At 34.9% G+C, this 14,651-nt stretch overlaps 1 protein-coding gene across 1 annotated transcript; it reads left to right on the top strand.

Moving 5' to 3' along the window:
- The first annotated feature begins 386 nt into the window (after positions 1-386).
- On the top strand, positions 387-965 carry LOC145046170 (uncharacterized). The gene has a single exon (XM_078994474.1). It carries the CDS (start codon positions 387-389, stop codon positions 963-965), a length of 579 nt encoding a protein of 192 aa, XP_078850600.1.
- The last annotated feature ends 13,686 nt before the right edge of the window (positions 966-14,651 follow it).

The following is a 14,651-nucleotide window of genomic DNA, read 5'->3' as shown; positions in this document are numbered from 1 at the left end:
TAAAAAAATCAAACTTTCATTGACCATAAACTCCAATATTCACGAAAAATCAATTTTCTGTTAAACGATAATTCCACCACTAATTTTCAGAGTTTAAATCAAAAGGTATCTTTGGACCGTAAACTCGAGTTTACGGCCTAAAGTTTACGGCCAACAAGTTTACGGCCTAGATCAGTTGAAATTAAATTTCTAAATTTAAAATCAAAATAATTTTTAAAATAAACTTGACCGTAAACTCAAGTTTACGGCCGTAAAGAGGGTTAAATTAAATTGACCGTAAACTCCAGTTTACGGTTTAAAGATTATGGCCGAAAGAATTTACATTTAAAGAGTGTTTACGGTCAAATAGATTTATAGCCTTAAAATTTACTACAGATAATTTTAAAATGGATTCACAAAACTCAACTCAATACCAAGAACTTGATGTTGTGATGGGTACAACCACGCGCATTCCAAGACTTATGTCCGCTGATGGTTTCCACGAGTGGAAATATAGAATTGAAAAGTATATAAAGATGAAGGACTTTAAGATTTGGAAATGTCTTTTAAAGGATCCCGTCAGAATCACCACAATAGTTGGGGGCCAGGTGGTCGACAAGAAAATCGAAAACTATACTGATGAAGACTTTGAGAGTATAGAAGAACAAGAAAAGGCATTAGCCATTTTGACTATGGCTTTATCGCCAGACATTGCTCAAGGATTCAGAGAGTATACTTCTGCTAAAGCACTGTGGGAAGCTCTCATTGAAGTATATGAGGGAAATGAAGGCATGCGAGAAAGTCGCCAAGATATGTTGAGACAACGCTTCAACATGTTTAATTATGTTCCCGGAGAGACTCTCGAAGCTCAGCTACAACGATTTATAACTCTCAACACAGAGATGACTGTGGCAGGGATATTCTATACAAAGTCAAATTTTAATAAGAAGCTACTAAATGCACTCCCAAAAATTCCTGGGACATGAATGTAGCAGTGATTAAGAAGAATAAGGATCTCAATCGCCTTTCCCTAGCTTAAGTGATGGCTGTCATCAAAGCGTGTGATATTGATGACAAGCAGCGAGAGATCAATCATGTGAACTCCTACTCAGCTGCCAATCTTGGGATTTAAACTAATAATGCTCCCTCTTCTTTCTCTTATACTTCTGCAGGTTCATCTACCCCTTGCCCACAAGGACAACCTCTCATGTCTACTCAAACTGTTCCATCCTCAAATGTGGCTTCGTCATCAAAGGGGAAGGAGGGTGATGAAAACCTCGTCTTTGCTGCAGGGCTTGTAAATTGCTACAATGCTCTTGTAGCTGGAGAACTTCCACCTCAATTGTCATTTGCAGATCTTGATCAAATCCATCCGGAGGACGTTGAGGAAATGGACATCACATGGCAAATTGCCATGGCTGTATTTAGGGCAAAATAGTTTGCCAAAAAGACAGGGAAAAACAATTGGGGCATGAGCGCTGACAAGAAGGTTGGATTCAACAAAGGAAAGCTTTGATGTTTCAATTGCCACGAATCAGGGCATTTTGCTCGTGATTGCCCACACCCTGATAGAAGGGTTATGTTGAAAAATGTTCTTATGTAACCTTGTATGTGACCATAACTGAAATAAGATGAACTGTTTTTATACAATCTAACAAATATTATCAGTTATTTCAGGTTGCATGAATGCGTGATAAAACGGAAAATACGAAAACACGGGAATGACGAAAACACATATGTGTGACTAAAAAGTTTCACCAATATATATATATATATATATATATATATATATATATATATATATATATATATGTCTGTATGTATATATATGTATTATATATATGTATGTGTTATATATATATATATATATATATATATATATATATATATATATATATATATGTATTATATATATAGATATGTATATATGTTGAATAGTCAAACAAAGAAGAAGTCAACAAAAGTCAAAGATGAAGAAGCCAAACCCTTCCCACGTTTTTTTCTCCTACTACTACATCAACTTGCATCTTTCAACTTACACTCAAGTGCACTACTACAAGATATTTGTTTCTCATATATATACATGTGTATGTAGTGTGTGTTTAGTGTTGGAGATAATAGAAGAGAGTAAGAGAGATAGATATGATATAGTGAGTTTTCCTTTGTAAAACTAAACCCTCTCAATCTTCATCCCTGGAGCTAAATGAAGAACACCAAGATCAAACAAGAAGCTAAATGAAGAACACCAAGATCATCAACAATGAAATGAAGAACACCATCAACCATCTTCATCTTCTTCATTGAAACTAAAGGTTTTTCATCTTCACCACCTTTGATCATCACATCATAAACTACCAAACACTTTCCTTACATCAAAACACCAAAACACAACCATGAAACAACCCAAAACCTTCTGCATCAAGATCAACCACAAAACCCATCATTATTCATCATCATTTTCATAAGAAATTTCACCACCTTTACCACCTTATATCAACCTCCTTCCAACCTCTAAACAACCTTGAAAACATCCTCAAAACACCATAACACCATTACCCTAGCCAAAACATCACAAACAAAACTTACCATCAAATCAAAAAAATCCCGAAATTGACTCTGACACGAACACGCCCCGTGTTAAAAACCAAGGAAAAATCAACACGCCCCGTGTTGCCTTCTTCATATTTCTGAACCTCAACACGCCCCGTGTTCAGCAAGGCTAAATCAACACACCCCGTGTCAGCATCAGCATCATGAACACGCCCCGTGTTCAGCAAGGCTAAATCAACACGCCCCGTGTCAGCATCATTCATCAAGAAAACCCTCCAAAACCCTCCTACACGACCCGTGTCACTTGTACCTTATCTTACATGACCCGTGTGCATGTTTTTACCCAAAAATACCTTAAATACAAATACATAAACCCATGTATTTTGTACCCTTTTGTAAACACTTGTTTTACATAAAATCGAGCTTTAAATGAACTTTTTGTTACTTATCCAATGCCGGATTGATCTTTGAACAAATATCGACCAGTCGCTCCAAGAGTCCCAATATCGACCAGTCCATTCAAAGAACAAATATCGACCAGTCGCTCCATGAGTCCAGTTCAGTCAATTTATTGACGAACCTACTTGATATATATTTATATATTTATATACTTTATTATAGCTTTACGTCATTTAAATATAGTCATTTATATTATTTATAGCTTTATGTCATTTAAATACAGTCATTTATATTATTTATAGCTTAACGTCATTTAAATACAGTCATTTATATTATTATAGGTTTCAGTCATTTACAGCTTTCATATTTATACTTATTCCATAATTATTATTCTTTATATATATATATATATATATATATATATATATATATATATATATATATATATATATATATATATATATATATATATATATATATATATATATCTTATATCTTAAACTGGTATATCTGTCACACAGTAACTGGTAACCGAGCTTTTTGTTGTGGTGATCAGATTGTTATATTTTCAACAAATCGGTATCTGAGCTGATATATAAAAGGAATAATATCTAACAATTGGTATCAGAGCTTGTGTGATTTACCTTGAAATTTTTGTCGAAAAACTTTTGGTTATAGCGTTTATAAACCTTCCATAAGCTTTTCTTTAAAAATTTCATTTTAATATCACTTGTTCAAAATCCTTTCAAAAAAAATGTCTTTGGCAAATTACTCCAACATGAACTCTGTCTCCATTGCAAATAGCTTAGGATCTGGTTCACATGCACCCATACTTATTCCTGAAGAGTATAATTCGTGGGTTGGCCGTATGAATCTTCATCTTAATGCTATAAATGAAGATGTATGGAAGTGTGTAGAAGGAACATTTGTTACTCCAGAAAATATGGCTACTCTTGCTACAAATCAAGCCACTCAAGCTGAAATTACAAAAAAGTTGGAACTCCAAGCCAAAAAGGAACTTGTTTCTGGAATACCTCACAGTATTCTAAGTCAAGTGGATGACATTATACTGTTAACTGCGAATCAAATTTGGGAGAATTTGAAAAATCGTTTTTGTGGAAATAAAAGAATCATCGGAAACCAAAGAACATCTGTTTTGAATGAATTCGATAATTTCAAAATGCTTTCATCAGAAACCATCCATGATGCTCATGATAGGTTCAATTTGATTATGGTTAAAATGAACAATTTGGGTATCAAAAAGACATAACACGAGATAAATCTCAAGTTTTTAAACAATCTTTTCGAAAGCTGGAAAATGGTTAAACTCATTATTCAGGGAAATCCAGCTATTCATACTGAAACTTTGTACAACTTGTATGGAGAACTTCAATCGTATGAATCCTCGATTGACCCACCAACCACTGCAGCTTTTGGAGGACCACTTGCACTTGTGTCCACAACTTCTCAAAACCAAACACCTTTCAATGATCAAAACTTTAATCATTTTAATCAGACTACATCTTTTCAAAACCAAGCCTTCAAGTCTGATTCAAATGATGAAGCAGATTATCAACAACTGTGTGCATTGGTTGCAAACACAAATCTCCAGAGATTTATCCCAAATCATGGTCAATCAAATTTTAGACCAAATTTTCAACCAAGACCATCTTTTGGACAAAATAAATCAAGTTTTCAACCAAGACCATCTTTTGGTCAAAACAACTCAGGTTTTCAACCTAGACCTTACTTTGGACAAAATTCTCAAAGACATTCTTTCCAAAATAACTCAAACCAAGGTTTTCAAAACCAAGGAGTTCAAAACGATCCCAACTCAGGTCATAATCACAATCTAAACAACAATTTTCAAAATCAAAACAGAGGTTTCCAAAATCAAGGTTACAACAATCAAAACAATGGTTTTCAAAACAACCAAAATTTTGGATTCCAACAAAACCATTCTCAACCTTCCCAACAAACCCAAAGTCAAACACCGGAAAGACTTTCGATTAAAAGTCAAAAGGATGATAGTGATGAAGAAGTGATCATTTGTCACAACTACAAAGGAACAAATCACTATGCTAGAGAATGTCGAGCCAAAAACAAAACCAAAATCAAAGACTCAGCATACTATGCTCAAAGAGCCGATGAATTGAAGAAACTGGAAAACGAAGAAAAGCAAAGAGCATTGGTGGCAATCCATGAACCAAGTGTGGAATACTGGCCAACTTCTGATGACGAAGCTGAACACGAACCAACACAATCAAACTTCTGCTTCATAGCTGGTGTTGAAATACCTTCAAGAGCTCCAAACATCTTAGAACAGGTATGGTCTATGATCTCTGAACTTGGTTTTTCCAAAACAATTTTTGAGTCCCACATAACCAAAATTAAGACTAGTCTGGAAGCTGATCTCAAAACATATCATGACACAATGGTCAATTATGATATTTGCAAATCTGAGTTACAAACCTTGCAACTCAAATTTGGAGAATCAACAAGAACGAAAAGCAAATTGGAAAGAGACGTTGAAAGAAAATCAGAAGATTATAATCACATCTTGGAACAATTAAATCAGACCCTAATTCAGAAAAGGGATTTGGAACTAAAAAATCAGTCAGTCATTTCTTCTGAAATAAAAGATGTTTTAGAAATGGAAATCCTTCAGTTGAAACAAGACTTTCAAGAATCAACTGACAAATACAATGTTTTAAATGAAAAATTGACTGATTCTTTAAAACAAATCAATTCTCTTGAAACCGAGAATAAAAGACTGATATGGAATATGGATTCTATCAAAGTTTCCAGAAAACTAAATGATGATATTTTCACCAAGGCAAACGCCTTAGGAACTGGCAAAATTGATACGAATTATAGACAAGGAATTGGAAGAGAATCCTTTGAAATTGAACAAGCAAAACAGGAAAACATGAAGAATTGTGAAAACTCTGAATCTACTCTACCTAATCTTTTCACATCTGTTAATGAGGAAGATTCAGATGACGAAACAGTTATCAACTGTAGTCCAGATGATACTACTTTCAGTGTTTCCAAAAAGTCTTTCAAAAGAGTTGTAAATTCTGAAACAGACTCTGCAAGTTCTTTAACTCACCAAATAAAACATACCGATGGAACCACTAAACACAAAAACTTTTTGAATGGAGAAAATTCCTCTTATGAGGATGGTAGTACTTCTATACCAACTGCTTTTCCTACAATGACTTCATCAATTGTTGGAAAAACTAGTCTGGGACAAAAATACTCAAAGAAACAACAAACAAGCAAAAAATCCATTCAAGTCAACAAAACCCCACTAATCAAGCCAAACATTTTTGAAAAACAACCAAAGAAACCAGTTAAACCCTACGTCATACCTCATAAACAGGTTTCCAAACAAAAACCAAAATCTTTTCAAAAACCTTTTGAAAACCGCTTTCAAGATATTACTTTTAATCATTCAAGGAACTTTCAAAAACCATCACATAAGAAAGTTTCAAACCATCATCATCAAAAAGCTTTTCAAAATCGCCCATCACATCCCAGATATGAAGAAAAATTTTCAAACAAACCTTCACATCTAGGATATCTTTCACCAAATCACAGATCTTATCAACCCACAGGTTTTCAAAAACAAATCACATTTTGGGTAAAATTGATAGATCAAATCAAACCTCAACCATTCCATCGTTATAAACCAAACCATTACAATAATGTGAAGTCAAATGATAAAAAAAATTCATTAAGAAAAGCACCCAAAATAACAACTGACAAACCAGGACCCATTCAGATTTGGGTACCTAAACTTTTTGTCTGATTGCAGGTACTTAATGCTGGAGAACCCAATGATGATACATGGTATATTGATAGTGGTTGCTCCAAGCATATGACAGGAAACCGGAAGTACTTACGTGACTTCAAACCTATACAAATCAATCAAGATGTTACCTTCGGCAACAACATGAAAGCAAAAATCAAAGGTTATGGAAACATAACAAATGGTAATTTTACCATAAAGAAAGTTGCCTTCGATGATGACCTGAAACACAACCTCATCAGTGTTTCTCAACTGTGTGATAACAATCTTGAAGTTCTTTTCACCAAACAACGAAGCTTGATCATGGACGCCAAAACCAAAGATGTTATAGTTGATTCTGACCGTGCCGGAAATATGTATCCACTTGACATGGATCTTATTTATGGTAAACCCGATATATGTCTGCTATCTAAAGCCCCAGCAGATATTAGTTGGTTATGGCACCGCCGCCTTTCCCATCTAAACTTTGGGTACATCAACAAATTAATCGGCGATGATCTTGTTCGAGGGCTACCAGTTCTGAAGCTTGATAACGAAACTCTTTGTGCTGCATGTGAAAAAGGAAAACTTTCCAAATCCACTCACAAAAGCATCTCAGAATCTAGTGTATCCGAACCACTAGAGTTGTTGCACATAGAACTTTGTGGCCCTGCCAAAACCCAAACCATACAATGGAAAAAGTACATTCTTGTTTTCGTTGATGGTTTCTCGCGCTTTACTTGGGTCTTTTTCTTAAGACTAAAGTCAGAAGCACCTGAAGAGATGATCAACTTCATCAAACAAATCGAGCTGAAGCTGAAACGACCTGTTCGAAGAATCCGAAGTGATAATGGTTTAGAGTTCAAAAACAATACTCTAGATTCATTTCTTAAAGACAAAGGAATTGAACACACTTCTCAGCCCCATACACTCCACAACAAAATGTTGTTGTCGAAAGAAGGAACCGAACTCTATGTGAAGCTGCAAGATCAATGCTTATGTTCGCTGATCTGCCACAATACTTCTGGGCAGAAGCAATAGCCACAGCTTGCTATACTCAAAATCGTTCCTTAATCCATAAACATCTTCATAAAACACCATATGAAGTCATTAACAACCGAAAACCAAACATCAAATTTTTTCATATTTTCGGTTGTCGATGCTTCGTAAAGAATAATAAAGATCACCTTTCAAAATTTGAATCAAGGTCGGACGAAGGAATTTTCCTTGGTTACTCGTTTTCTTCAGCTGCTTATCGAGTACTGAATAAACGTACTAGAGTAATTGAAGAAAGTACCGATGTTCATTTCGATGAATTTTATGTTAGGAAATTGGATCGTGAACATTTTGGTTCAAAAATGATTGAAAATATTTTTCAAAATCCAATTCAACAAACACCTTCTCCTGACATAGACATTGAAATCGATCTTAATTTGCTTTTTGAACAACCAAAAACCGCTTACAATTCTGAACTTCTAACTACTTTAATTGACCCTACAGGAACACCCAGTGAAGTAATTCCACAAACAAACCAAAATGATGCAAATCAATTCGAGGGGGAACCACCAACACATACTTCCTCTTTGGAAAAAACATCAAATCCTCCTTTAAACACCCCATCCCCAAATAGCCAAAACAATCCCGATGCATCATTTACGGGGGAACCTTCAAACCTATTCCAAGATGAAACACCCGAAGAAGAACAATGGGATACTGAAACTCCAATTATTATAGCGGAAGAGAATCGCTTAATAAAGTGGACCAGAAATCATCCAACAGACCAAATCATCGGAGATCCCAACTTAGGCATTCAGACTAGAGGCGCATCCACAAATGAATGTTTATTTGGAGCCTTCTTATCCACGACCGAACCCAAAACCATACATTCTGCTATAAAAGATCCAGATTGGGTAAAAGCTATGCAAGAAGAGCTAGCAGAATTTGAAAGAAACGACGTATGGAATCTTGTTCCTACTCCACCCGATGTTACTGTTATAGGTTCAAGATGGGTATACAGAAACAAGACTGACAATCAAGGAATCATTTGTCGAAACAAGGCACGTCTTGTAGTCAAAGGATATTCACAACAAGAGGGAATCGACTACGATGAAACATATGCTCCAGTTGCCCGAATTGAAGCAATTCGCATCTTTCTTGCATATGCTGCACATAATAATTTCAAAGTATTCCAAATGGATGTTAAATGTGCATTCCTACATGGAGAGATAGATCGCGAAGTATACATCCAACAACCACCAGGTTTCGAAGATCCCAAATTTCCAGATCACAGCTTTAAATTGCAGAACGTTGTCTATGGCTTGAAACAAGCACCTCGAGCTTGGTATGCCACGTTGTCAACCTTTCTCGAAGAATCAGGTTTTAAAAGAGGTTCAATTGATCAAACCCTCTTTCGTAAAATCTTTAATAAACATCTGTTAATCGTACAAATATATGTTGATGACATTATTTTCGGTTCTATTGATGAATCTTTAAGTGTTAAGTTTGCAGATCTAATGAAGAGCAAATTTGAAATGAGCATGATTGGGGAGATGACTACTTTTCTCGGACTTTAAATTAAACAGTCTACTGATGGCATTTTCATCAACCAAGAGAATTATGTCAAAAACCTACTCACTCGTTTTTCAATGGAAAAATCCAATACCGCAAAACCCCAATGGCTTTTGGATACAAAATTGATGCAGACTTAAATGGCAAACCCGTTGACCAGAAAAGATATCGTGGAATGATCGGATCACTCTTGTACCTCATTGCCAGCAGACCTGACATCATGTTTTCTACATGTGTTTGTGCTAGATACCAAGCAAATCCTATGGAATCCCATGTAGTTGCTGTGAAACGCATCTTCAAATACCTTAAAGGCAGTCCCAAACTTGGCCTTTGGTATCCAGCTAAATCCGATTTTCAGCTGAACGCTTTCACCGACTCAGACTACGGAGGATGCAAGCTAGATAGGAAGAGTACATCTGGTAGCTGTCAATTCCTAGGAGGTAGACTAGTAAGTTGGACTTCAAAGAAACAGACTTGTGTATCCACATCAACAGCAGAAGCTGAATATGTCACTACCGCTAGTTGTTGTTCACAAGTCATATGGATGCAAACTCAACTGCGTGACTTTGGCTTCAAAATCTCACAAATTCCCATATTTTGTGACTCAACCAGTGCAATTGCCATTTCTCACAATCCCGTTCACCATTCCATGACAAAGCACATCGATATTCGATATCACTTTATCAAAGACAACATTCAAAAGGGTCATATCGAACTACACTTCATCAACTCCGAAGATCAAATTGCCGATGTCTTCACTAAGGCTCTCGATGAAACGAAGTTTCAATACTTCCTAGGCCGTCTAGGAATGTTAAATCCAGATAACATCCATCCTTAAACTTTTACTTTTTGTTTGTACAAAAGTGTGTTTACTTTCACTCAAAAAGAAAATTCAAAAACATTTGAAAACTGCTTTCTTTTCAAAATACCAAAAACATTGAAATAACCAATATTTCCAAAAACATTCAGAAAAACAAATCTTCAAAAATATAATAAAAGACTTGCCGTAATAAGCTTTTATAGAACCTTGTGATTAATCGTCTTTTGACTTAATTTTCAGATGCTTATGCTCGATGAAGATTTTAAGTCATATTGATTCTCAATTAGAGTGAAGGTTCAAATCTCCTACTTTTCATAATGTATATAACTTTATTTCCTTCAATTTTATTTCATTATTGATGATTTTAAAAAGGGACATAAGGTTAGGAGGTTCAGATGAAAACAAAAACCCATGTGAGAATTTGTGCCTCATCAATCTGAATCATTGTGGAATTCATTTCTTGTGAGCTTAGGTGTGTCACTATTGCTTATAAGGTATATCCGATTATACCTTGTCACAGTCTCATTTTTGCTTAGATATCAAAATGACCAGGGACGATACATTCATTTCTTACATACTAGACAAACTGTCTTTTATGCCACTAATCCCTACCTAGGTATAAGCCAACCAAAAATGATGTCTTGAGATCCCGTGATCCATCAACAAGAAGAGATGAAACAAGATAAAGAAGAATCAACAAGAAAGCCAAATCATTCACCGAAGAAATACCAAACAAAACAAAAAAAACTCTACATTTGGTATTTTCAAACAAAGTTCAACCAAATGGTTATTTCAAAGCAAACATCAAAAGATCTCGTGATCTCTTTTTAACCATTTTTCACAAAAAAGGATATCTTAATCCCGCAAGATAGATACTCTTAAAATCCTAATTTTCTCAAATGTAGCAAATTCTCGATGCTAAAACAAAATATCCTTTTACAACAAATAGATATTGATCAACAAAAAGGATACCATCAAAGAAAAAGCTGCAACAACAATGGATTTCCCAGGATACTGTAGCCTTCATCACTGAAGATTCTTAGTTGCAAACTGCACTATGAAAATTGCTAAACCCCTCTACATGTATTTCCCGACGGAGAGAGAGTGAACTTAAATGGTATGAATGAAGAAACCCGCTGAGTAATGCCGAAACCAGTCTTATGTGATTGATTATCTAATAATGAGACTAAGTGACCTTTCGGGAAAAGCATAGTTGAACACCTCCAATATGAGTGCGAGTCGTCAGAGAGAGATATCACTCGTTTTTAGTGATCATTAACTTGTTCTGCTGCTAGAACAACCAAACACCCAAGTGAAGTGTGAGCTATACCTATGAGCGTTCATCTGAATCGACCTGTTAAACCACTTGTCGTCATTAATAATGCTATAAAATCTTAATAAATTTCTATAGATACATATATGGCCACCCTTTGATAATCGAACCCGAGACATTGATTCGGAAACAAATTTTTGAAAATCTTTTACATAAGATATGTTAAACCAAAGTCACAAACTTTCAAATCAATTGCTATGGTTTTATATATATCTTATCTATTGACAAATCTTTTATCTCGAATCTTCAAAAGTTAAACTGTCAATATGATTATATCATACCTATCCTTATTTCAGCAATGATCACATAGGGGGAAATTGTTGAAAAATGTTCTTATGTAACCTTGTATGTGACCATAACTGAAATAAGATGAACTGTTTTTATACAATCTAACAAATATTATCAGTTATTTCAGGTTGCATGAATGCGTGATAAAACGGAAAATACGAAAACACGCGAATGACGAAAACACATATGTGTGACTAAAAAGTTTCACCAATATATATATATATACATATATATATATATATATATATATATATATACGTATGTATATATATGCATTATATATATGTATGTTTTATATATATATATATGTATTATATATATAGATATGTATATATGTTGAATAGTCAAACAAAGAAGAAGTCAACAAAAGTCAAAGATGAAGAAGCCAAACCCTTCCCACGTTTTTTTGCTCCTACTACTACATCAACATGCATCTTTCAACTTACACTCAAGTGCACTACTACAATATATTTGTTTCTCATATATATACATGTGTATGTAGTGTGTGTTTAGTGTTGGAGATAATAGAAGAGTAAGAGAGATATATATGATATAGTGAGTTTTCCTTTGTAAAACTAAACCCTCTCAATCTTCATCCCTGGAGCTAAATGAAGAACACCAAGATTAAACAAGAAGCTAAATGAAGAACACCAAGATCATCAACAATGAAATGAAGAACACCATCAACCATCTTCATCTTCTTCATTGAAACTAAAGGTTTTTCATCTTCACCACCTTTGATCATCACATCATACACCACCAAACACTTTCCTTACATCAAAACACCAAAACACAACCATGAAACAACCCAAAACCTTTTGCATCAAGATCAACCACAAAACCCATCACTATTCATCGTCATCTTCATAAGAAATTTCACCACCTTTACCACCTTATATCAACCTCCTTCCAACCTCTAAACAACCTTGAAAACATCCTCAAAACACCATAACACCATTACCCTAGCCAAAACATCACAAACAAAACTTACCTTCAAATCACAAAAATCCCGAAATTGACTCTGACACGAACACACCCCGTGTTAAAAACCAAGGCAAAATCAACACGCCCCGTGTTGCCCTCTGATTGCCTTCTTCATACTTCTAAACCTCAACACGCCCCGTGTTCAGCAAGGCTAAATCAACACGCCCCGTGTCAGCATCAGCATCATGAACACGCCCCGTGTTCAGCAAGGCTAAATCAACACGCCCCGTGTCAGCATCATTCATCAATAAAACCCTCCAAAACCCTCATACACGACCCGTGTCACTTGTACCTTATCTTACACGAGCCGTATGCATGTTTTTACCCAAAAATACCTCAAATACAAATACATAAACCCATGTATTTTGTACCCTTTTGTAAACACTTGTTTTACATAAAATCGAGCTTTAAATGAACTTTTTGTTACTTATCCAATGCCGGATTGATCTTTGAACAAAAATCGACCAGTCGCTCCAAGAGTCCCAATATCGACCAGTCCATTCAAAGAACAAATATCGAGAACAAATATCGACCAGTCGCTCCAAGAGTCCCAATATCGACCAGTCCATTCAAAGAACAAATATCGACCAGTCGCTCTATGAGTCCAGTTCAGTCAATTTATTGACGAACCTACTTGATATGTATTTATATATTTATATACTTTATTATAGCTTTACGTCATTTAAATATAGTCATTTATATTATTTATAGCTTTATGTCATTTAAATACAGTCATTTATATTATTTATAGCTTAACGTCATTTGAATACAGTCATTTATATTATTATAGCTTTCAGTCATTTACAGCTTTCATATTTATACTTATTCCGCAATTATTATTCTTTATATATATATATATATATATATATATATATATATATATATATATATATATATATATATATATATATATATATATCTTATATCTTAAACTGATATATCTGTCACACAGTAACTGGTAACCGAGCCTTTTGTTGTGGTGATCAGATTGTTATATTTCCAACAAATCGGTATCTGAGCTGATATATAAAAGGAATAATAGCTAACAGGTTAATAATGACAGAACGATGGTTGCAGTTGGGAGCAACCGAAGCAGTGGTCAAGCAAACAATGAAAAGGCTATGGTTGCACAGTCATTTGACTGGGATGATCAAATGCAAGCTCTAAATTTGTCTGGACCAAAAAATCCTCATCTAGCACAAGTGAAGGATGACGATCAAGTAGGGACTGCAGTAGCTGAAGACAATATGATGAAGCTACAATTTGGCTTGATGGTATCTTCTTCGCATGAACCAAATTCGTCCAAGGTAAGTCCTCTATCGTGCTCTAAAGCTTGTGCAGATTATGTGAAAACTTTACATTATAAAATTGAGACATTAGGAAATGAAGTAGAAAATCTTAGGATTCTTCGTGAACTCAGTGACAAATTAATAAGAGACGTAGAAGATCTTAGATATGAAGGGTACCAACTTCGAAAGGGACAAAAACCACTTAAAGCTCAACTAGAATAAAAAATTAAAGACTTTAGGAAACTTCAGGAAGACTACAGCAATAAATGTGAAAACTTTGATTATGTGGTCTAACAAAATGCTGAACTGGTTGCTGAAGTTGAATCCTTGAAAGGAAAATTTGAGACCGCCAAACTTGATGTTAGAAAATATGATTTCTCAAGTGAGGTGGTTGCAAATATGATAGACCAAAGTATGCAGTTTAAAAGGAATCAATCAAAAGGTCTAGGGTATAATCATGTACCCCCTCCTTTCAATCATTCATACGTATCCAAGCCCCTATACAAAGAAGAGATTGCCAATGAATCATTCATGATTTATGGCAAGCCCTCCGGTTTTGTTTCGGGAGGATTTATTAATGTTGAAAGTACTAACATTTCTACTTCTCCTACAGATCAATCCTTGAATCAGTCAAAGCACAAAGTTGAA

The sequence above is a fragment of the Lactuca saligna genome, chromosome 5 (genome assembly GCF_052625555.1).
Source record: "Lactuca saligna cultivar CGN05327 chromosome 5, ASM5262555v1, whole genome shotgun sequence".
Classification (NCBI taxonomy): Eukaryota; Viridiplantae; Streptophyta; class Magnoliopsida; order Asterales; family Asteraceae; genus Lactuca; species Lactuca saligna.
This window is presented reverse-complemented; position numbering and strand designations above follow the sequence as displayed.

What these genes read in the sequence shown, in the direction of transcription:
- LOC145046170 (XM_078994474.1), top strand. Translation starts at nt 387, where the DNA reads ATGGATTCACAAAACTCAACTCAATACCAAGAACTTGATGTTGTGATG.